The sequence below is a fragment of the Entelurus aequoreus genome, linkage group LG10 (assembly GCF_033978785.1).
Source record: "Entelurus aequoreus isolate RoL-2023_Sb linkage group LG10, RoL_Eaeq_v1.1, whole genome shotgun sequence".
Lineage (NCBI taxonomy): Eukaryota > Metazoa > Chordata > Actinopteri > Syngnathiformes > Syngnathidae > Entelurus > Entelurus aequoreus.
In genome coordinates this window covers 43,254,786-43,278,079 of record NC_084740.1, presented here as the reverse complement: position 1 = coordinate 43,278,079, position 23,294 = coordinate 43,254,786, and the positions used below count along the sequence as shown (strand labels likewise).

Below are 23,294 nucleotides of genomic sequence, written 5' to 3'. Positions count from 1 at the left end.
AGCAGTTAGCATGTGTCAAGTACCAAAATATGAGTCTGAGGTGTATACCTGTAATTGTTTTTTAGAACAAATCTGTAAAATACAGTATGTGGGGGAAAAAAGTTAGCATGCTAACTTTTAGCATATACCTATGTACAGTATATGACTGAGGTGTACACCTGTAGTAAAGAAGCTAATTTAGGTATAATTGAATGAGTATGACTGAGGTGTACAGTCAAGGTGCATACAAGCTGCCTCACAATGACACTGCTAACATGCTAACATGCTAACATGCCCCACGCTAAATGTACGTGTTCAGGATCAGCATCAACCTGATGGCGAGCAGGACGCGAGACATCGCCCTGCATGTCAACCCCCGGCTGAAGGAGGGTGTTGTGGTGAGGAACAGTCTGATCGGTGGTCGCTGGGGTGCAGAAGAACGCCAGCTGAGCAACAATCCCTTCAAGGAGGGACAGCCCTTTGACGTGAGTCACCTCTCCTTCCTCCCCTCCTGGTCCTCACCCTCCTGGCCCTCACCCTCCTGTCCCTCACCCTCCTAGTCCTCACCCTCCTGGCCCTCACCCTCCTAGTCCTCACCCTCCTGGCCCTCACCCTCCTAGTCCTCACCCTCCTAGTCCTCACCCTCCTGGTCCTCACCCTCCTGGCCCTCACCCTCCTAGTCCTCACCCTCCTGGCCCTCACCCTCCTAGTCCTCACCCTCCTGGCCCTCACCCTCCTAGTCCTCACCCTCCTGGTCCTCACCCTCCTGGCCCTCACCCTCCTAGTCCTCACCCTCCTGGCCCTCACCCTCCTAGTCCTCACCCTCCTAGTCCTCACCCTCCTGGTCCTCACCCTCCTGGCCCTCACCCTCCTAGTCCTCACCCTCCTGGTCCTCACCCTCCTGGCCCTCACCCTCCTAGTCCTCACCCTCCTGGTCCTCACCCTCCTGGCCCTCACCCTCCTAGTCCTCACCCTCCTGGTCCTCACCCTCCTAGTCCTCACCCTCCTGGTCCTCACCCTCCTGGCCCTCACCCTCCTAGTCCTCACCCTCCTGGTCCTCACCCTCCTGGCCCTCACCCTCCTAGTCCTCACCCTCCTGGTCCTCACCCTCCTGGCCCTCACCCTCCTAGTCCTCACCCTCCTGGTCCTCACCCTCCTGGCCCTCACCCTCCTAGTCCTCACCCTCCTGGTCCTCACCCTCCTAGTCCTCACCCTCCTAGTCCTCACCCTCCTGGCCCTCACCCTCCTAGTCCTCACCCTCCTGGTCCTCACCCCCTGGCCCTCACCCTCCTAGTCCTCACCCTCCTGGTCCTCACCCTCCTGGCCCTCACCCTCCTAGTCCTCACCCTCCTGGTCCTCACCCTCCTAGTCCTCACCCTCCTAGTCCTCACCCTCCTGGCCCTCACCCTCCTAGTCCTCACCCTCCTGGTCCTCACCCTCCTGGTCCTCACCCTCCTGGCCCTCACCCTCCTGGTCCTCACCCTCCTGGCCCTCACCCTCCTAGTCCTCACCCTCCTGGCCCTCACCCTCCTAGTCCTCACCCTCCTGGTCCTCACCCTCCTAGTCCTCACCCTCCTAGTCCTCACCCTCCTGGCCCTCACCCTCCTAGTCCTCACCCTCCTGGTCCTCACCCTCCTAGTCCTCACCCTCCTGGCCCTCACCCTCCTAGTCCTCACCCTCCTGGTCCTCACCCTCCTGGCCCTCACCCTCCTAGTCCTCACCCTCCTGGTCCTCACCCTCCTAGTCCTCACCCTCCTGGCCCTCACCCTCCTAGTCCTCACCCTCCTAGTCCTCACCCTCCTGGCCCTCACCCTCCTAGTCCTCACCCTCCTGGCCCTCACCCTCCTGGCCCTCACCCTCCTGTCCCTCACCCTCCTAGTCCTCACCCTCCTAGTCCTCACCCTCCTGGCCCTCACCCTCCTAGTCCTCACCCTCCTGGTCCTCACCCTCCTGGCCCTCACCCTCCTAGTCCTCACCCTCCTGGCCCTCACCCTCCTAGTCCTCACCCTCCTGGCCCTCACCCTCCTAGTCCTCACCCTCCTGGTCCTCACCCTCCTGGCCCTCACCCTCCTAGTCCTCACCCTCCTGGCCCTCACCCTCCTAGTCCTCACCCTCCTGGTCCTCACCCTCCTGGCCCTCACCCTCCTAGTCCTCACCCTCCTAGTCCTCACCCTCCTGGTCCTCACCCTCCTGGCCCTCACCCTCCTAGTCCTCACCCTCCTGGTCCTCACCCCCTGGCCCTCACCCTCCTAGTCCTCACCCTCCTGGTCCTCACCCTCCTGGCCCTCACCCTCCTAGTCCTCACCCTCCTGGTCCTCACCCTCCTAGTCCTCACCCTCCTAGTCCTCACCCTCCTGGCCCTCACCCTCCTAGTCCTCACCCTCCTGGTCCTCACCCTCCTGGTCCTCACCCTCCTGGCCCTCACCCTCCTGGTCCTCACCCTCCTGGCCCTCACCCTCCTAGTCCTCACCCTCCTGGCCCTCACCCTCCTAGTCCTCACCCTCCTGGTCCTCACCCTCCTAGTCCTCACCCTCCTAGTCCTCACCCTCCTGGCCCTCACCCTCCTAGTCCTCACCCTCCTGGTCCTCACCCTCCTAGTCCTCACCCTCCTGGCCCTCACCCTCCTAGTCCTCACCCTCCTGGTCCTCACCCTCCTGGCCCTCACCCTCCTAGTCCTCACCCTCCTGGTCCTCACCCTCCTAGTCCTCACCCTCCTGGCCCTCACCCTCCTAGTCCTCACCCTCCTAGTCCTCACCCTCCTGGCCCTCACCCTCCTAGTCCTCACCCTCCTGGCCCTCACCCTCCTGGCCCTCACCCTCCTGTCCCTCACCCTCCTAGTCCTCACCCTCCTAGTCCTCACCCTCCTGGCCCTCACCCTCCTAGTCCTCACCCTCCTGGTCCTCACCCTCCTGGCCCTCACCCTCCTAGTCCTCACCCTCCTGGCCCTCACCCTCCTAGTCCTCACCCTCCTGGCCCTCACCCTCCTAGTCCTCACCCTCCTGGTCCTCACCCTCCTGGCCCTCACCCTCCTAGTCCTCACCCTCCTGGCCCTCACCCTCCTAGTCCTCACCCTCCTGGTCCTCACCCTCCTGGCCCTCACCCTCCTAGTCCTCACCCTCCTAGTCCTCACCCTCCTGGTCCGCTCCTCAGGTGTCCATCCGCTGTGGCAAGGAGGGCTTCAAGGTGTTCGTCAACGGGCAGCCGCTCTTTGACTTCACACACCGCCTGCAGGCTGTGGGAGACATGGACACGCTGGAGGTGGACGGCGACGTGCAGATCTCATACATCCAATTCTGAAGCACGTCACTCACACACACACACGCGTCGCCATGGAAACCAGACAGGTTTGTAGAAAAGGACCAGTTTATAAGAAGTGACACAATAAAGGCGAAGGCACTTCAGTCCACATTCAACATGAAGCTCACTTCTTCTCACGATATTTACAGTCAATAAGTGCCTTGGTGACAACTTCCTGTCTTCTTTTCCAAGGAGCAGGAAGTTCTCCAACTCGGGGTGTGACGGTACGAGTCCACCTCCTAGACCTTGGCCGCGATGTGCCAAGGAGAGGTCAGAGCTTGAAATCCTTCTGTTGTTAGTCGCCGTGAAACACCACGAAAGTTTTGTGCAGCTACGAGCTTCATTGTGAAAAACTAATAGTAAACGTGTGTCAAATAGCAAAATACATGACTGAAAGCTACTAAAAGGGCTAAAAAGCTGGCATGCTAACATTAGCTTGTGTCAAGAGCCAAAGTATATGCCTGAAGTGTATGCCTGTAAAATTAGCACACAAAAAAAGCTAGCGTGCTAACATTAGTATGTGTCAAGTACCAAAATATATGACTGAAATGTAGACCTGTAAAATTAACAAAAAAAAAGCTAGAATGCTAATGTTAGCATGTGTCAAGAACAACAATGTATGACTGAAATTTAGACCTGTAAAATTAGCACAAAAAAAAGCTAGCGTGCTAACATTAGTATGTGTCAAGTACCAAAATATGACTGAAATGTAGACCTGTAAAATTAACCAAAAAAGCTAGGATGCTAATGTTAGCATGTGTCAAGAACAAAAATATATGACTGAAATTTAGACCTGTAAAATTAACAAAAAAAGCTAGGATGCTAATGTTAGCATGTGTCAAGAACAAAAATGTATGATTGTAAAATGAGCTTTAAAGAAAAGCTAGCGTGCTAACAACAATGTGTGAAGTATCTTGACATGTATGCCTGTAGAGTGAGCAAAACAGCTAGCATGCTAATGTTAGTATGCTAGTTTTTTTTAATGCTAATTAACATGTGTCAAGTACCAAAAAATATGACTGAAATGTATACCTGTGAAATGACTTTAAAAAAAAAAAAAAGCTAGCATGCTAACATTAGCATTGGTAAAGTATATGACTCTGAGGTGTATGCTTGCAAAACAATCAAAAATAGTTAGCATGCTAACATTAGCATTGGTAAAGTATATGACTCTGAGGTGTATGCTTGCAAAACTATCAAAAATAGTTAGCATGCTAACATTAGCATTGGTGAAGTATATGACTCTGAGGTGTATTCTTGCAAAACAATCAAAAATAGTTAGCATGTTAACATTAGCATGCATCAAGTACAAAGTATATGACCCTGAGGTGTATGTCTGTAAAATGATCAAAAATAGTTAGCATGTTAACATTAGCATACGTCAAGTACTCTGAACCTTTAAAATTAGCACCAAAAAAAAAGTTAACCATTTGCATGTTAATGCTAGCATGCTAACATGTTTAAGTACCAAAATGTAAGACAGAGTACAGTCCGGGTGTTGCTGCGTCACTACAAGTAATGTTACAATATTTGTCTGCTTTTAAGCACACGACCGAGCTTCACTTCAACCAATAACAAACTGACCAAATATAATAAGATGTAAGGTCACTTAAAATAGATGTGATGTCACTTAAAATAGATGTAATGTCACTTAAAATAGATGTGTCACTAAAATAGATGTAATGTCACTTAAAATAGATGTGATGTCACTAAAATAGATGTAATGTCACTTAAAATAGATGTCATGTCACTTAAAATAGATGTAATGTCACTAAAATAGATGTGATGTCACTTAAAATAGATGTCATGTCACTTAAAATAGATGTAATGTCACTAAAATAGATGTAATGTCACTTAAAATAGATGTGATGTCACTTAAAATAGATGTAATGTCACTTAAAATAGATGTGATGTCACTTAAAATAGATGTGATGTCTCTTAAAATAGATGTAATGTCACTAAAATAGATGTGATGTCACTAAAATAGATGTAATGTCACTTAAAATAGATGTAATGTCACTAAAATAGATGTAATGTCACTTAAAATAGATGTAATGTCACTTAAAATAGATGTGATGTCACTTAAAATAGATGTGATGTCTCTTAAAATAGATGTAATGTCACTTAAAATAGATGTGATGTCACTTAAAATAGGTGTATTGTCTCTTAAAATAGATGTAATGTCACTTAAAATAGATGTAATGTCACTAAAATAGATGTAATGTCACTTAAAATAGATGTGATGTCACTTAAAATAGATGTAATGTCACTTAAAATAGATGTGATGTCACTTAAAATAGATGTGATGTCTCTTAAAATAGATGTAATGTCACTTAAAATAGATGTGATGTCACTTAAAATAGATGTAATGTCTCTTAAAATAGATGTAATGTCTCTTAAAATAGATGTAATGTCTCTTAATATGAAATGCTACTTAAGCTAGATGTAATTTGACTAGAAATAGATGTAATTAGACTTAAAATAGATGTAATGTCACTTAAAAGAGGTAATGTCACTTAGAAATAGATGTAATTTGACTTAAAATAGATGTAATGTCACTTAAAATAGATGTGATGTCACTTAATATGTAATGCTACTTAAAATAAATGTAATTTCACTTAAAATAGATGTAACGTCACTTAAAATAGATGTAATGTCACTTAGAAATAGATGTAATTTGACTTAAAATAGATGTAACGTCACTTAAAACAGATGTAATGTCACTTAAAATAGATGTAACGTCACTTAATATGTAATGCTACATAAAATAGATGTAATTTGACTTGAAATAGATATGTCACTTAGAAATAGATGTAACGTCACTTAAAATAGATGTAATTTGACTTAAAATAGATGTAACGTCCCTTATTTAAAAAAATGAAGTATGATTTCTAGTCGCAGTGAGCCAGAATGGTCAATGAGCCATGAAGCCATTAGTTTTTTCTTGGAGGGAAGCATTTTTGTCACGTATTTAAAAAGCTTAAAAAGAGTTTTAGCAAGCAATGATGTCGCACCGTCACACCCACTTCCATCTCTTCCACGTGGAACAAGCAATGATGTCACACCCACTTCCATCTCTTCCACGTGGAACAAGCAATGATGTCACACCCACTTCCATCTCCTCCACGTGGAACAAAAGTAGGAACAAAGTTTGGTATAAAAAGTGCAAAAGTAGAAAAATGAGCGTATGAAAAAGTCGCTGTGCTTCTGCTGCGAGGAATCGAACCTGCGGTCGTTGGCTGCTTGGAGAAAAAGTTCCTCAGCTGTGGTTGCCATGACAACGTGCTCACTGCCAGGGAATTTTGTGTGAGTCCTCCAGCGGCTCTGCGGTGTGTCTGAGTGGCAGGGAGGAAGTGGGCGTGTCCAGACTCTCCAGGGAGGCGTGCTGCGGACACAAGACGTAGCGGTTGGGGCGATGCACCTCCACCGCCGTGCTCGCCAGACCCTTCAGGCACAAGGGGGAGGAGCCTCCCGCCGCCCCCGCCTCCGCCTCCGCGCAGGAGTCGTCCATGTTGACGTAGAGGATCTCCTCAGGGTCCTGGGGGTCCGGCAGCTCCTCCAAAGTCTTCTCCAGCTCACCTCGCAGAACCTCGAAGGACGGACGATCTTTTGGACTCAACAGCCAGCAGGAGAACATCAGAGCGTAGCTGAGGAGCGATACAGCACTGATTAGTGACACCATACCACTGTGATATCACTGCAACTGATTAGTAAGACCATACCGCTGTGATATCACTGCAACACAGCACTGATTAGTGAGACCATACCACAGTGATATCACTGCAACTGATTAGTAAGACCATACCGCTGTGATATCACTGCAACACAGCACTGATTAGTGAGACCATACCACAGTGATATCACTGATATACAGCACTGATTAGTGAGACCATACCACAGTGATATCACTGCAAAACAGCACTGATTAGTGAGATCACTGATATACAGCACTGATTAGTGAGACCATACCACAGTGATATCACTGCAATACAACACTGATTAGTAAGACTATACCACAGTGATATCACTGATATACAGCACTGGTTAGTAAAACCATACCACAGTGATATCGACGCAATACACATATGGGATGAAATCAGCTTGTGTGCGTAATGCGTTTACCTGTGTGTGATATCACGTGCGATGTAAGTAGTGCATTTACTTGTGTGCGATACAAGTAGCACATTTACCTGTGTGTGATATCACGTGCGATGTAAGTAGTGCATTTACTTGTGTGTGATACAAGTAGCACATTTACCTGTGTGTGATATCACGTGCGATGTAAGTAGTGCATTTACTTGTGTGCGATACAAGTAGCACATTTACCTGTGTGTGATATCACGTGCGATGTAAGTAGTGCATTTACTTGTGTGCGATACAAGTAGCACATTTACCTGTGTGTGATATCACGTGCGATGTAAGTAGTGCATTTACTTGTGTGCGATACAAGTAGCACATTTACCTGTGTGTGATATAACGTGCGATGTAAGTAGTGCATTTACTTGTGTGCGATACAAGTAGCACATTTACCTGTGTGTGATATCACGTGCGATGTAAGTTGTGCATTTACTTGTGTGTGATACAAGTAGCACATTTACCTGTGTGTGATATCACGTGCGATGTAAGTAGCGCATTTACTTGTGTGTGATACATGTAGCACATTTACCTGTGTGTGATATCACGTGCGATACAAGTAGGGTGTTTAGTTGTGTGTGATATCATGTGCGATTCCTGCAGCGGGTTTACTCATGTGTGATACAAGTAGCGCTTTACCTGTGTGTGATATCACATGCGATACAACTAGGGCATTTACCTGTGTGTGATATCATGTACAATACAAGTAGTGTGTTTACTTGTGTGTGATATGTGTGATACAAGTAGCGTGTTTACTTGTGTGTGATATCATGTGTGATACAAGTAGCGTGTTTACTTATGTGTGATACAAGCAGTCTTGCAGCATGTTTACCTGTGTGTGATATCATGTACAATAAAAGTAGCATGTTTACCTGTGTGTGATATCATGTACGATACAAGTAGCGTGTTTACCTGTGTGTGATATCATGTACGATAAAAGTAGCATGTTTACCTGTGTGTGATATCATGTACGATACAAGTAGCATGTTTACCTGTGTGTGATATCATGTGTGATACAAGTAGGGTGTTTAATAGTGTGTGATATCATGTGTGACACAAGTAGGGTGTTTACTAGTGTGTGATATCATGTGTGATACAAGTAGGGTGTTTACTAGTGTGTGATACAAGTAGGGTGTTTACTAGTGTGTGATATCATGTGTGATACAAGTAGGGTGTTTACTAGTGTGTGATATCATGTGTGATACAAGTAGGGTGTTTACTAGTGTGTGATATGTGTGATACAAGTAGGGTGTTTACTAGTGTGTGATACAAGTAGGGTGTTTACTAGTGTGTGATATCATGTGTGATACAAGTAGGGTGTTTACTAGTGTGTGATACAAGTAGGGTGTTTACTAGTGTGTGATATCATGTGTGATACAAGTAGGGTGTTTACTAGTGTGTGATACAAGTAGGGTGTTTACTAGTGTGTGATATCATGTGTGATACAAGTAGGGTGTTTACTAGTGTGTGATATCATGTGTGATACAAGTAGCGTGTTTACTAGTGTGTGATATCATGTGTGATACAAGTAGGGTGTCTACTAATGTGTGATATCATGTGTGATACAAGTAGGGTGTTTACTAGTGTGTGATATGTGTGATACAAGTAGGGTGTTTAATAGTGTGTGATATCATGTGTGATACAAGTAGGGTGTTTACTAGTGTGTGATATCATGTGTGATACAAGTAGGGTGTTTACTAGTGTGTGATACAAGTAGCGTGTTTACTTGTGTGTGATATCATGTGTGATACAAGTAGCGTGTTTACTTATGTGTGATACAAGCAGTCTTGCAGCGTGTTTACCTGTGTGTGATATCATGTACAATAAAAGTAGCATGTTTACCTGTGTGTGATATCATGTACGATACAAGTAGCGTGTTTACCTGTGTGTGATATCATGTACGATACAAGTAGCGTGTTTACTTGTGTGTGATATCATGTACAATAAAAGTAGCATGTTTACCTGTGTGTGATATCATGTGCGATACAAGTAGGGTGTTTACTTGTGTGTGATACAAGTAGGGTGTTTACTAGTGTGTGATATCATGTGTGACACAAGTAGGGTGTTTACTAGTGTGTGATATCATGTGTGATACAAGTAGGGTGTTTACTAGTGTGTGATATCATGTGTGATACAAGTAGGGTGTTTACTAATGTGTGATATCATGTGTGATACAAGTAGGGTGTTTACTAGTGTGTGATATCATGTGTGATACAAGTAGGGTGTTTACTAGTGTGTGATATCATGTGTGATACAAGTAGCATGTTTACTAGTGTGTGATATCATGTGTGATACAAGTAGGGTGTTTACTAATGTGTGATATCATGTGTGATACAAGTAGGGTGTTTACTAGTGTGTGATATCATGTATGATACAAGTAGGGTGTTTACTAGTGTGTGATATCATGTGTGATACAAGTAGCGTGTTTACTAGTGTGTGATATCATGTGTGATACAAGTAGGGTGTTTACTAATGTGTGATATCATGTGTGATACAAGTAGCGTGTTTACTTGTGTGTGATACAAGTAGCGTGTTTACTTATGTGTGATATCATGTGTGATACAAGTAGGGTGTTTACTAATGTGTGATATCATGTGTGATACAAGTAGGGTGTTTACTAGTGTGTGATATCATGTGTGATGGCTCACATGCTGTCCAGACAGTCTGGAGGCTGCTTGAGACGATTGCCCTGACGTAAATAGTCGTAGATCTCACTGTTCTCCACACCAGGATACGGAGTCTGCCCCCTGGTGGCGATCTCCCACATGGTGACGCCAAAGGACCACTGAAGAAGGAGGAGGACATTGTTAGGGGCGGAGCCTCCAGTAGCGGTGGCGTGCTGCACTCACCACATCACTCTTGCTGGTGTAGACTCTGTCGGCCAAACTCTCGATGGCGATCCACTTGACGGGCATCTTGGAGATGCGACCCTGACGATAGTAGTCACCGTTGTAGATCTTCTTGGACAGACCGAAGTCTGCCACGCACACGTTCATGTTCTCGTTCAGCCTGCACACACACACACACACACACACACACACATACACACATACACACACACACCACATTTACCTTCTCAAACACCTCTTATTTATTATTACACGCTGTAATAAACACTTTATTACACAAGTAAGTCCAAGTGTTATTACACGCTGTAAAACACTTTATTACACATGTAAGTCCAAGTGTTATTACACCTGTAATAAACACTTTATTACACATGTAAGTCCAAGTGTTATTACACGGTGTAGTAAACATTATTACACATGTAAGTCCAAGTGTTATTCACGCTGTAATAAACACTTTATTACACATGTAAGTCCAAGTGTTATTACACGCTGTAATAAACACTTTATTACACAAGTAAGTCCAAGTGTTATTACACGCTGTAAAACACTTTATTACACATGTAAGTCCAAGTGTTATTACACGCTGTAATAAACACTTTATTACACATGTAAGTCCAAGTGTTATTACACCTGTAATAAACACTTTATTACACATGTAAGTCCAAGTGTTATTACACGCTGTAGTAAACATTATTACACATGTAAGTCCAAGTGTTATTCACGCTGTAATAAACACTTTATTACACATGTAAGTCCAAGTGTTATTACACCTGTAATAAACACTTTATTACACATGTAAGTCCAAGTGTTATTACACGCTGTAGTAAACATTATTACACATGTAAGTCCAAGTGTTATTCACGCTGTAATAAACACTTTATTACACATGTAAGTCCAAGTGTTATTACACGCTGTAATAAACACTTTATTACACATGTAAGTCCAGGTGTTATTACACGCTGTAATAAACACTTTATTACACATGTAAGTCCAGGTGTTATTACACGCTGTAATAAACACTTTATTACACATGTAAGTCCAAGTGTTATTACACGCTGTAATTAACACTTTATTACACATGTAAGTCCAAGTGTTATTACACGCTGTAATAAACACTTTATTACACATGTAAGTCCAAGTGTTATTACACGCTGTAATAAACACTTTATTACACATGTAAGTCCAGGTGTTATTACACGCTGTAATAAACACTTTATTACACATGTAAGTCCAGGTGTTATTACACGCTGTAATAAACACTTTATTACACAAGTAAGTCCAAGTGTTATTACACGCTGTAAAACACTTTATTACACATGTAAGTCCAAGTGTTATTACACGCTGTAATAAACACTTTATTACACATGTAAGTCCAAGTGTTATTACACCTGTAATAAACACTTTATTACACATGTAAGTCCAAGTGTTATTACACGCTGTAGTAAACATTATTACACATGTAAGTCCAAGTGTTATTCACGCTGTAATAAACACTTTATTACACATGTAAGTCCAAGTGTTATTACACCTGTAATAAACACTTTATTACACATGTAAGTCCAAGTGTTATTACACGCTGTAGTAAACATTATTACACATGTAAGTCCAAGTGTTATTCACGCTGTAATAAACACTTTATTACACATGTAAGTCCAAGTGTTATTACACGCTGTAATAAACACTTTATTACACAAGTAAGTCCAAGTGTTATTACACGCTGTAAAACACTTTATTACACATGTAAGTCCAAGTGTTATTACACGCTGTAATAAACACTTTATTACACATGTAAGTCCAAGTGTTATTACACCTGTAATAAACACTTTATTACACATGTAAGTCCAAGTGTTATTACACGCTGTAGTAAACATTATTACACATGTAAGTCCAAGTGTTATTCACGCTGTAATAAACACTTTATTACACATGTAAGTCCAAGTGTTATTACACCTGTAATAAACACTTTATTACACATGTAAGTCCAAGTGTTATTACACGCTGTAGTAAACATTATTACACATGTAAGTCCAAGTGTTATTCACGCTGTAATAAACACTTTATTACACATGTAAGTCCAAGTGTTATTACACGCTGTAATAAACACTTTATTACACATGTAAGTCCAGGTGTTATTACACGCTGTAATAAACACTTTATTACACATGTAAGTCCAGGTGTTATTACACGCTGTAATAAACACTTTATTACACATGTAAGTCCAAGTGTTATTACACGCTGTAATTAACACTTTATTACACATGTAAGTCCAAGTGTTATTACACGCTGTAATTAACACTTTATTACACATGTAAGTCCAAGTGTTATTACACGCTGTAATAAACACTTTATTACACATGTAAGTCCAAGTGTTATTACACGCTGTAATAAACACTTTATTACACATGTAAGTCCAAGTGTTATTACACGCTGTAATAAACACTTTATTACACATGTAAGTCCAGGTGTTATTACACGCTGTAATAAACACTTTATTACACATGTAAGTCCAAGTGTTATTACACTCTGTAATAAACACTTTATTACACATGTAAGTCCAAGTGTTATTACACGCTGTAATAAACACTTTATTACACATGTAAGTCCAGGTGTTATTACACGCTGTAATAAACACTTTATTACACATTTAAGTTAGATTTTTTACAAGTGCATACATAAGCACTATTACACGTAACTTTGTATTAAATACATATGCATTTAATAAATAAATCTTGTGTCATTTATATATTTAATGTAAAATTACATTTAATAACACATTAATATATATAATATATATTATAATATGTATATATTATATACATATTAAATGCATATGTGATTACATATGTGGGTAACCCCCCCCCCCCCCCTAGAAGGGGGGGGGGGGGGGGTTACCCACATATGCGGTCCTCTCCAAGGTTTCTCATAGTCATTCACCGACGTCCCACTGGGGTGAGTTTTTCCTTGCCCGTATGTGGGCTCTGTACCGAGGATGTCGTTGTGGCTTGTACAGCCCTTTGAGACACTTGTGATTTAGGGCTATATAAATAAACATTGATTGATTGATTGATTGATTGATATTATAATATATATAAATAAATCTTACCCAAATGTGTCATTTATTTAATGTATTTAATGTAATATTATATTTAATAACACTTAAGTATTTATGTATGCATATAATAAATAAATCTTACCTAAATGTGTCATTTATTTATTTAATGTAATATTACATTTAAGCATACAATAAATACATCTTAAAGGCCTACTGAAATGAATTTTTTTTATTTAAACGGGGATAGCAGATCTATTCTATGTGTCATACTTGATCATTTCGCGATATTGCCATATTTTTGCTGAAAGGATTTAGTATAGAACAACGACGATAAAGATTGCAACTTTTGGTATCTGATAAAAAAAAGGCTTGCCCCTACCGGAAGTAGCGTGACGTAGTCAGTTGAACATATACGCAAAGTTCCCTATTGTTTACAATGATGGCCGCATGAAGTGAGAGAGATTCGGACCGAGAAAGCGACAATTTCCCCATTAATTTGAGCGAGGATGAAAGATTTGTGGATGAGTAAAGTGCAAGTGAAGGACTAGTGGGGAGTTGAAGCTATTCAGATAGGGAAGATGCTGTGAGAGCCGGGGGTGACCTGATATTCAGCTGGGAATGACTACAACAGTAAATAAACACAAGACATATATATATACTCTATTAGCCACAACACAACCAGGCTTATATTTAATATGCCACAAATTAATCCTGCATAAAAACACCTGCGTGTTTGTTACGCTAGCTCCTAGCTCCTCTGCTAGCTCCTAGCTCCATAGAACACGCCAATACAATTCAAACACCTGATCAACACACACAATCACTCAGCCCAAAAGACCGTTCACCTAACCCAAGGTTCATAAAGCTTATATATTTTAAAAAAGTTACGTACATACGCAAAAAAAAGTTGCGCACATACGGTCAAGCGATCAAATGTTTAGAAGCCAAAGCTGCATACTCACAGTAGCACGTCTGCGTCTTTGTCATCCAAATCAAAGTAATCCTGGTAAGAGTCTGTGTTGTCCCAGTTCTCTACAGGCGTCTGTGTATCGAAGTCAAAAGTCCTCCTGGTTAGAGTCTCTGTTATCCGAGTTCTTCCATCTTGACTGCATCTTTCGGGAATGTAAACAAAGAAGCGCCGGCTGTGTACTGTTGTGGCTGACTACGTTCGAAAAATACGTCCATTTCGCACCGACAACTTTCTTCTTTGCTTGCTCAGCTTCCTTCTCCATAATGCAATGAACATGATTGCAACAGATTCACGAACACAGATGTCCAGAATACTGTGGAATTATGAAATGAAAACAGAGCTGTTTCGTATTGGCTTCAATGTGGAAGGCATACCCGTGTTCCCCGGTCTACGTCACGCGCATACGTCATCCTCAGAGGCGTTTCGAACCGGAAGTTTAGCGGCAAATTTAAAATGTCACTTTATAAGTTAACCCGGCCGTATTGGCATGTGTTATAATGTTAAGATTTCATCATTGATATATAAACTATCAGACTGCGTGGTCGGTAGTAGTGGGTTTCAGTAGGCCTTTAAATGTGTCATTGATTTATTGCAAAATTACATTTAACAACATTTAAGTATGCATTTAATAAATAAATCTTACTTAAATGGGTCATTTATATATTTACAGTAATATGACATTTAATAACATTTATGTATTTATTTAAACTTAAACAAATCTTACATAAATGTGTCATTCATTTTTTAAATATTATATAAAATAAAACATGTATGTGTTTATGTTTGCATCTAATAAGTAGAATCTTATTTAAATGTGTCATTACTTTATTTTATATACATTACTTTTAATAACACATTTATGTATTCATGTATGATTTAATAGAGAAATCTTACATGTCATTCATTTATTTTAATGTAAAATGACATTTAATAACACATTGATGTATGCATATACTAATCAATGTTACCTAAATATATCATAAATTTATTTAATGTATTTTTTTTTAAATTACTTTTAATAACACATTGATGTATGCATATAATAATCAATGTTACCTAAATATATCATTAATTTATTTAATGTAAAATGACATTTAATAACACATTGATGTATGCATATAATAAGTCAATGTTACCTAAATATATCATTAATTTATTTAATGTAAAATGACATTTAATAACACATTGATGTATGCATATAATAAGTCAATGTTACCTAAATACATCATTAATTTATTTAATGTAAAATGACATTTAATAACACATTGATGTATGCATATAATAATCAATGTTACCTAAATATATCATTAATTTATTTAATGTAAAATGACATTTAATAACACATTGATGTATGCCTATAATAAGTAAATGTTACCTAAATATATCATTAATGTATTTAATGTAAAATGACATTTAATAACACATTGATGTATGCATATAAAAAGTAAATGTTACCTAAATATGTCATTAATTTATTTAATGTAAAATGACTTTTAATAACACATTGATGTATGCATATAATAAATCAATGTTACCTAAATATATCAGTCATTTATTTAATGTAAAATGACATTTAATAACACATTGATGTATGCATATAATAATCAATGTTACCTAAATATATCATTAATTTATTTAATGTAAAATGACATTTAATAACACATTGATGTATGCATATAATAACCAATGTTACCTAAATACATCAGTCATTTATTTAATGTAAAATGACATTTAATAACACATTGATGTATGCATATAATAATCAATGTTACCTAAATATATCATTAATTTATTTAATGTAAAATGACATTTAATAACACATTGATGTATGCATATAATAAGTAAATGTTACCTAAATATATCATTAATTTATTTAATGTAAAATGACATTTAATAACACATTGATGTATGCATATAATAAGTAAATGTTACCTAAATATATTATTAATTTATTTAATGTAAAATGACATTTAATAACACATTGATGTATGCATATAATAAGTAAATGTTACCTAAATATATCATTAATTTATTTAATGTAAAATGACATTTAATAACACATTGATGTATGCATATAATAAGTCAATGTTACCTAAATATATCATTAATTTATTTAATGTAAAATGACATTTAATAACACATTGATGTATGCATATAATAATCAATGTTACCTAAATATATCAGTAATTTATTTAATGTAAAATGACATTTAATAACACATTGATGTATGCATATAATAAATCAATGTTACCTAAATATATCATACATTTATTTAATTTTTTTTTTTTTAAATTCCTTTTAATAACACATTGATGTATGCATATAATAATCAATGTTACCTAAATATATCAGTCATTTATTTAGTGTAAAATGACATTTAATAACACATTGATGTATGCATATAATAATCAATGTTACCTAAATATATCATTAATTTATTTAATGTAAAATGACATTTAATAACACATTGATGTATGCATATAATAAGTAAATGTTACCTAAATATATCATTAATTTATTTAATGTAAAATGACATTTAATAACACATTGATGTATGCATATAATAAGTAAATGTTACCTAAATATATTATTAATTTATTTAATGTAAAATGACATTTAATAACACATTGATGTATGCATATAATAAGTAAATGTTACCTAAATATATCATTAATTTATTTAATGTAAAATGACATTTAATAACACATTGATGTATGCATATAATAAGTCAATGTTACCTAAATATATCATAAATTTATTTAATGTATTTTTTTTTAAAATGACTTTTAATAACACATTGATGTATGCATATAATAAGTCAATGTTACCTAAATATATCAGTAATTTATTTAATGTAAAATGACATTTAATAACACATTGATGTATGCATATAATAAGTCAATGTTACCTAAATATATCATTAATGTATTTAATGTAAAATGACATTTAATAACACATTGATGTATGCATATAATAAGTAAATGTTACCTAAATATATCATTAATTTATTTAATGTAAAATGACATTTAATAACACATTGATGTATGCATATAATAAATCAATGTTACCTAAATATATCAGTAATTTATTTAATGTAAAATGACATTTAATAACACATTGATGTATGCATATAATAAGTCAATGTTACCTAAATATATCATGAATTTATTTAATGTAAAATGACATTTAATAACACATTGATGTATGCATATAATAAGTAAATGTTACCTAAATATATCATTAATTTATTTAATGTAAAATGACATTTAATAACACATTGATGTATGCATATAATAAGTCAATGTTACCTAAATATATCAGTAATTTATTTAATGTAAAATGACATTTAATAACACATTGATGTATGCATATAATAAGTAAATGTTGCCTAAATATATCATTAATTTATTTAATGTAAAATGACATTTAATAACACATTGATGTATGCATATAATAAGTCAATGTTACCTAAATATATCATACATTTATTTAATGTATTTTTTTTAAAATTACTTTTAATAACACATTGATGTATGCATATAATAAGTCAATGTTACCTAAATATATCAGTAATTTATTTAATGTAAAATGACATTTAATGACACATTGATGTATGCATATAATAAGTCAATGTTACCTAAATATATCATTAATTTATTTAATGTAAAATGACATTTAATAACACATTGATGTATGCATATAATAATCAATGTTACCTAAATATATCATTAATTTATTTAATGTAAAATGACATTTAATAACACATTGATGTATGCATATAATAATCAATGTTACCTAAATATATCATTAATTTATTTAATGCAAAATGACATTTAATAACACATTGATGTATGCATATAATAAATCAATGTTACCTAAATATATCATAAATTTATTTAATGTATTTTTTTTAAAATTACTTTTAATAACACATTGATGTATGCATATAATAATCAATGTTACCTAAATATATCAGTAATTTATTTAATGTAAAATGACATCTAATAACACATTGATGTATGCATATAATAAGTCAATGTTACCTAAATATATCAGTAATTTATTTAATGTAAAATGACATTTAATAACACATTGATGTATGCATATAATAATCAATGTTACCTAAATATATCATTAATGTATTTAATGTAAAATGACATTTAATAACACATTGATGTATGCATATAATAAGTCAATGTTACCTAAATATATCATTAATTTATTTAATGTAAAATGACATTTAGTAACACATTGATGTTTGCATATAATAAGTCAATGTTACCTAAATATATCATTAATGTATTTAATGTAAAATGACATTTAATAACACATTGATGTATGCATATAATAAGTAAATGTTACCTAAATATATCATTAATTTATTTAATGTATTTTTTTTTCAAAATTACTTTTAATAACACATTGATGTATGCATATAATAATCAATGTTACCTAAATATATCAGTAATTTATTTAATGTAAAATGACATTCAATAACACATTGATGTATGCATATAATAAGTCAATGTTACCTAAATATATCATTAATTTATTTAATGTAAAATGACATTTAATAACACATTGATGTATGCCTATAATAAGTCAATGTTACCTAAATATCTCAGTAATGTATTTAATGTAAAATGACATTTAATAACACATTGATGTATGCATATAATAATCAATGTTACCTAAATATAGCAGTAATTTATTTAATGTAAAATGACATTTAATAACACATTGATGTATGCATATAATAATCAATGTTACCTAAATATATCAGTAATGTATTTAATGTAAAATGACATTTAATAACACATTGATGTATGCCTATAATAAGTCAATGTTACCTAAATATATCATTAATTTATTTAATGTAAAATGACATTTAATAACACATTGATGTATGCATATAATAAATCAATGTTACCTAAATATATCATAAATTTATTTAATGTATTTTTTTTTTAAATTACTTTTAATAACACATTGATGTATGCATATAATAATCAATATTACCTAAATATATCATAAATTTATTTAATATATTTTAATTTTTAAAAAATGACATTTAATAACACATTGATGTATGCATATAATAAGTCAATGTTACCTAAATATATCATTAATTTATTTAATGTAAAATTACATTTAATAACACATTGATGTATGCATATAATAAGTCAACGTTACCTAAATATATCATTAATTTATTTAATGTAAAATGACATTTAATAACACATTGATGTATGCCTATAATAAATCAATGTTACCTAAATATATCATAAATGTATTTAATGTTGTTTTTTTTTAATTACTTTTAATAACACATTGATGTATGCATATAATAATCAATGTTACCTAAATATATCATTAATTTATTTAATGTAAAATGACATTTAATAACACATTGATGTATGCATATAATAAATCAATGTTACCTAAATATATCATAAATGTATTTAATGTATTTTTTTTTAAAATTACTTTTAATAACACATTGAAGTATGCATATAATAATCAATGTTAGCTAAATATATCATTAATTTATTTAATGTAAAATGACATTTAATAACACATTGATGTATGCATATAATAAGTCAATGTTACCTAAATATATCATTAATTTATTTAATGTAAAATGACATTTAATAACACATTGATGTATCCATATAATAATCAATGTTACCTAAATATATCATTAATTTATTTAATGTAAAATTACATTTAATAACACATTGATGTATGCATATAATAAGTCAATGTTACCTAAATATATCACTAATTTATTTAATGTAAAATGACATTTAATAACACATTGATGTATGCCTATAATAAGTCAATGTTACCTAAATATATCATACATTTATTTAATGTATTTTTAAAAAAATGACATTTAATAACACAGTGATGTATGCATATAATAAGTAAATGTTACCTAAATATATCATTAATTTATTTAATGTAAAATGACATTTAATAACACATTGATGTATGCATATAATAAGTAAATGTTGCCTAAATATATCATTAATTTATTTAATGTAAAATTACATTTAATAACACATTGATGTATGCATATAATAATCAATGTTACCTAAATATATCAGTAATTTATTCAATGTAAAATGACATTTAATAACACAGTGATGTATGCATATAATAAGTAAATGTTACCTAAATATATCATTAATTTATTTAATGTAAAATGACATTTAATAACACATTGATGTATGCATATAATAATCAATGTTACCTAAATATATCATTAATTTATTTAATGTAAAATGACATTTAATAACACATTGATGTATGCATATAATAATCAATGTTACCTAAATATATCAGTAATTTATTCAATGTAAAATGACATTTAATAACACAGTGATGTATGCATATAATAAGTAAATGTTACCTAAATATATCATTAATTTATTTAATGTAAAATGACATTTAATAACACATTGATGTATGCATATAATAAGTCAATGTTACCTAAATATATCATTAATTTATTTAATGTAAAATGACATTTAATAACACATTGATGTATGCATATAATAAGTCAATGTTACCTAAATATATCATTAATTTATTTAATGTAAAATGACATTTAATAACACATTGATGTATGCATATAATAAATCAATGTTACCTAAATATATCATTAATTTATTTAATGTAAAATGACATTTAATAACACATTGATGTATGCATATAATAAGTCAATGTTACCTAAATATATCATTAATTTATTTAATGTAAAATGACATTTAATAACACATTGATGTATGCCTATAATAATTCAATGTTACCTAAATATATCATACATTTATTTAATGTATTTTTTTTTAAATGACATTTAATAACACAGTGATGTATGCATATAATAAGTAAATGTTACCTAAATATATCATTAATTTATTTAATGTAAAATGACATTTAATAACACATTGATGTATGCATATAATAAGTAAATGTTACCTAAATATATCATTAATTTATTTAATGTAAAATGACATTTAATAACACATTGATGTATGTATATAATAATCAATGTTACCTAAATATATCAGTAATTTATTCAATGTAAAATGACATTTAATAACACATTGATGTATGCATATAATAAGTAAATGTTACCTAAATATATCATTAATTTATTTAATGTAAAATGACATTTAATAACACATTGATGTATGCATATAATATGTCAATGTTACCTAAATATATAATTTATATATTTAATTTAAAATGACATTTAATAACACATTGATGTATGCATATAATAAGTCAATGTTACCTAAATATATCAGTAATTTATTTAATGTAAAATGACATTTAATAACACATGCATGTATTTAATTGCTATTCTAATTAGTTTTACACAAGGATGAATAAAGTTATTAATTTATTAAAGTAGCAATGATAGTCACACACACACTAGGTGTGGCGAAATTATCGTCTGCATTTGACCCATCACCCTTGATCACCCCCTGGGAGGTGAGGGGAGCAGTGAGCAGCAGCGGTGGCCGCGCCCGGGAATAATTTTTGGTGATTTAACCCCCAATTCCAACCCTTGATGCTGAGTACCAAGTAGGGAGGTAATGGTATTTGGTATAACTCAGCCGGGGTTTGAAACTCACAACCTCCCCATCTCAGGGCGGACACTCTAACCACTGAGTAGGTAGTATTATTATATTATTATATTTTTATATCATTTATTTATTTTTGTCCCATTTGATCCCTCGTTTTGTTCCATTTCCCGTCAGCGTGATGCAAGACTAACACGACTGATTCATGAGGAATGTTATTATCATTATTTCTGTTCCACACCAAACTACCCAGCATGCACCTGGCCGACAAGATACGTACATGCAGTTGCGTGCGGCGAGGTCTCTGTGGATGAAGTTCTTGCTGCTCAGGTACTCCATGCCGCGGGCGATGTCCGCCATGAACTTGACCAGCATCTGCGCAGGAAGGTACTGCGGCACAAACGAGCAGGTGAGCGGCACAAACGAGCAGGTGAGCGCTGCGGCCAGCAGGGGGCGGCACAAACAAGCACAGAGGAGATTCTGATACAGTCTATGAGCGAGATCGGCCGATACCAATACGCGTCATTCTCCAGTGATAATACTACTTGATGAGAATGATACTGAATACATGCTGTTTATTTTTATTAGTTTAGAGGAGCGGCTCCACACTGTGTATGGAGACACACAATTAGCCAGGAGAGTACAAATAAATCCTGTCAGCTTTCCCACAAACGTTTTCGTGAAAATTGTCTGATACTGATGAGCGGCGGAATGATTGCTGATAGTTTGAGCGGAGGTGTCCAGACTTTTAAAGTAAAACAGAAGGATGCAAACTGTACATTTTGTACATTAAAGATGCTAACAGTGATATAACAGTGATTTTTTTTAATCGTTTCACAGCATTAGTAATAACATCTCGATAAATGAATTAAAATTGGTCAAAATTGGCCCTCGGATCGCACTTTGGACACCCTTGAGTTAGAGCATGAAAAAAATCATTTATATGTTGAAGTCACAGCAACGTGGAGATGTGTTATTGATGAGGCAGGAGTTAAAGAGAAAGTGCATCAAAAAAGTTGTCAATACATGAGATATTTAATTTGGGTAAAACAGCAATAATTCAATCGGGATGCGGCGACTTTACGCACTATTATTATTATTATTATCATTATTATTATTACTATTATTATTATTACTATTATTATTATTATTAGTAGTAGTATTATTATTACTGTTGTCATTATTATTATTATTATTATTATAATTTCTACTATAATTATTATCATAATTATTATATTATTAATACTATTACTATTATTATTACTAGTATTATTATTATTATTACCATCATTATTTTTATTATTACTATTATTATTTTTATTACCATTATTATTATTATTATTATCATAAATATAATTACTATTATTATTATTATTATTATCATAAATATCATTACTATTATTATTACCATTATTATT

The 23,294-nt window shown here is 35.1% G+C and overlaps 2 protein-coding genes across 2 annotated transcripts in view; one reads left to right on the top strand and one right to left on the bottom strand.

The window, feature by feature from the left end:
• LOC133658656 (galectin-4-like) overlaps positions 1-3,402 on the top strand; it is a 35,472-nt gene extending 32,070 nt beyond the window's left edge. Inside the window, exons 13-14 of the mRNA XM_062060918.1 lie at positions 299-464; positions 3,130-3,402. Coding sequence (XP_061916902.1) covers positions 299-464; positions 3,130-3,276 — 313 coding nt within the window. The 3' untranslated portion in view covers positions 3,277-3,402. The remainder of the gene's footprint in view (positions 1-298; positions 465-3,129) is intronic.
• The window catches only part of LOC133658657 (tyrosine-protein kinase receptor UFO), a 101,219-nt gene continuing 81,184 nt past the window's right edge, over positions 3,260-23,294 (bottom strand). Inside the window, exons 17-20 of the mRNA XM_062060919.1 lie at positions 22,157-22,266; positions 10,260-10,419; positions 10,059-10,195; positions 3,260-6,923 (exon numbers count right to left, since the gene is read on the bottom strand). Coding sequence (XP_061916903.1) covers positions 6,563-6,923; positions 10,059-10,195; positions 10,260-10,419; positions 22,157-22,266 — 768 coding nt within the window. The 3' untranslated portion in view covers positions 3,260-6,562. The remainder of the gene's footprint in view (positions 6,924-10,058; positions 10,196-10,259; positions 10,420-22,156; positions 22,267-23,294) is intronic.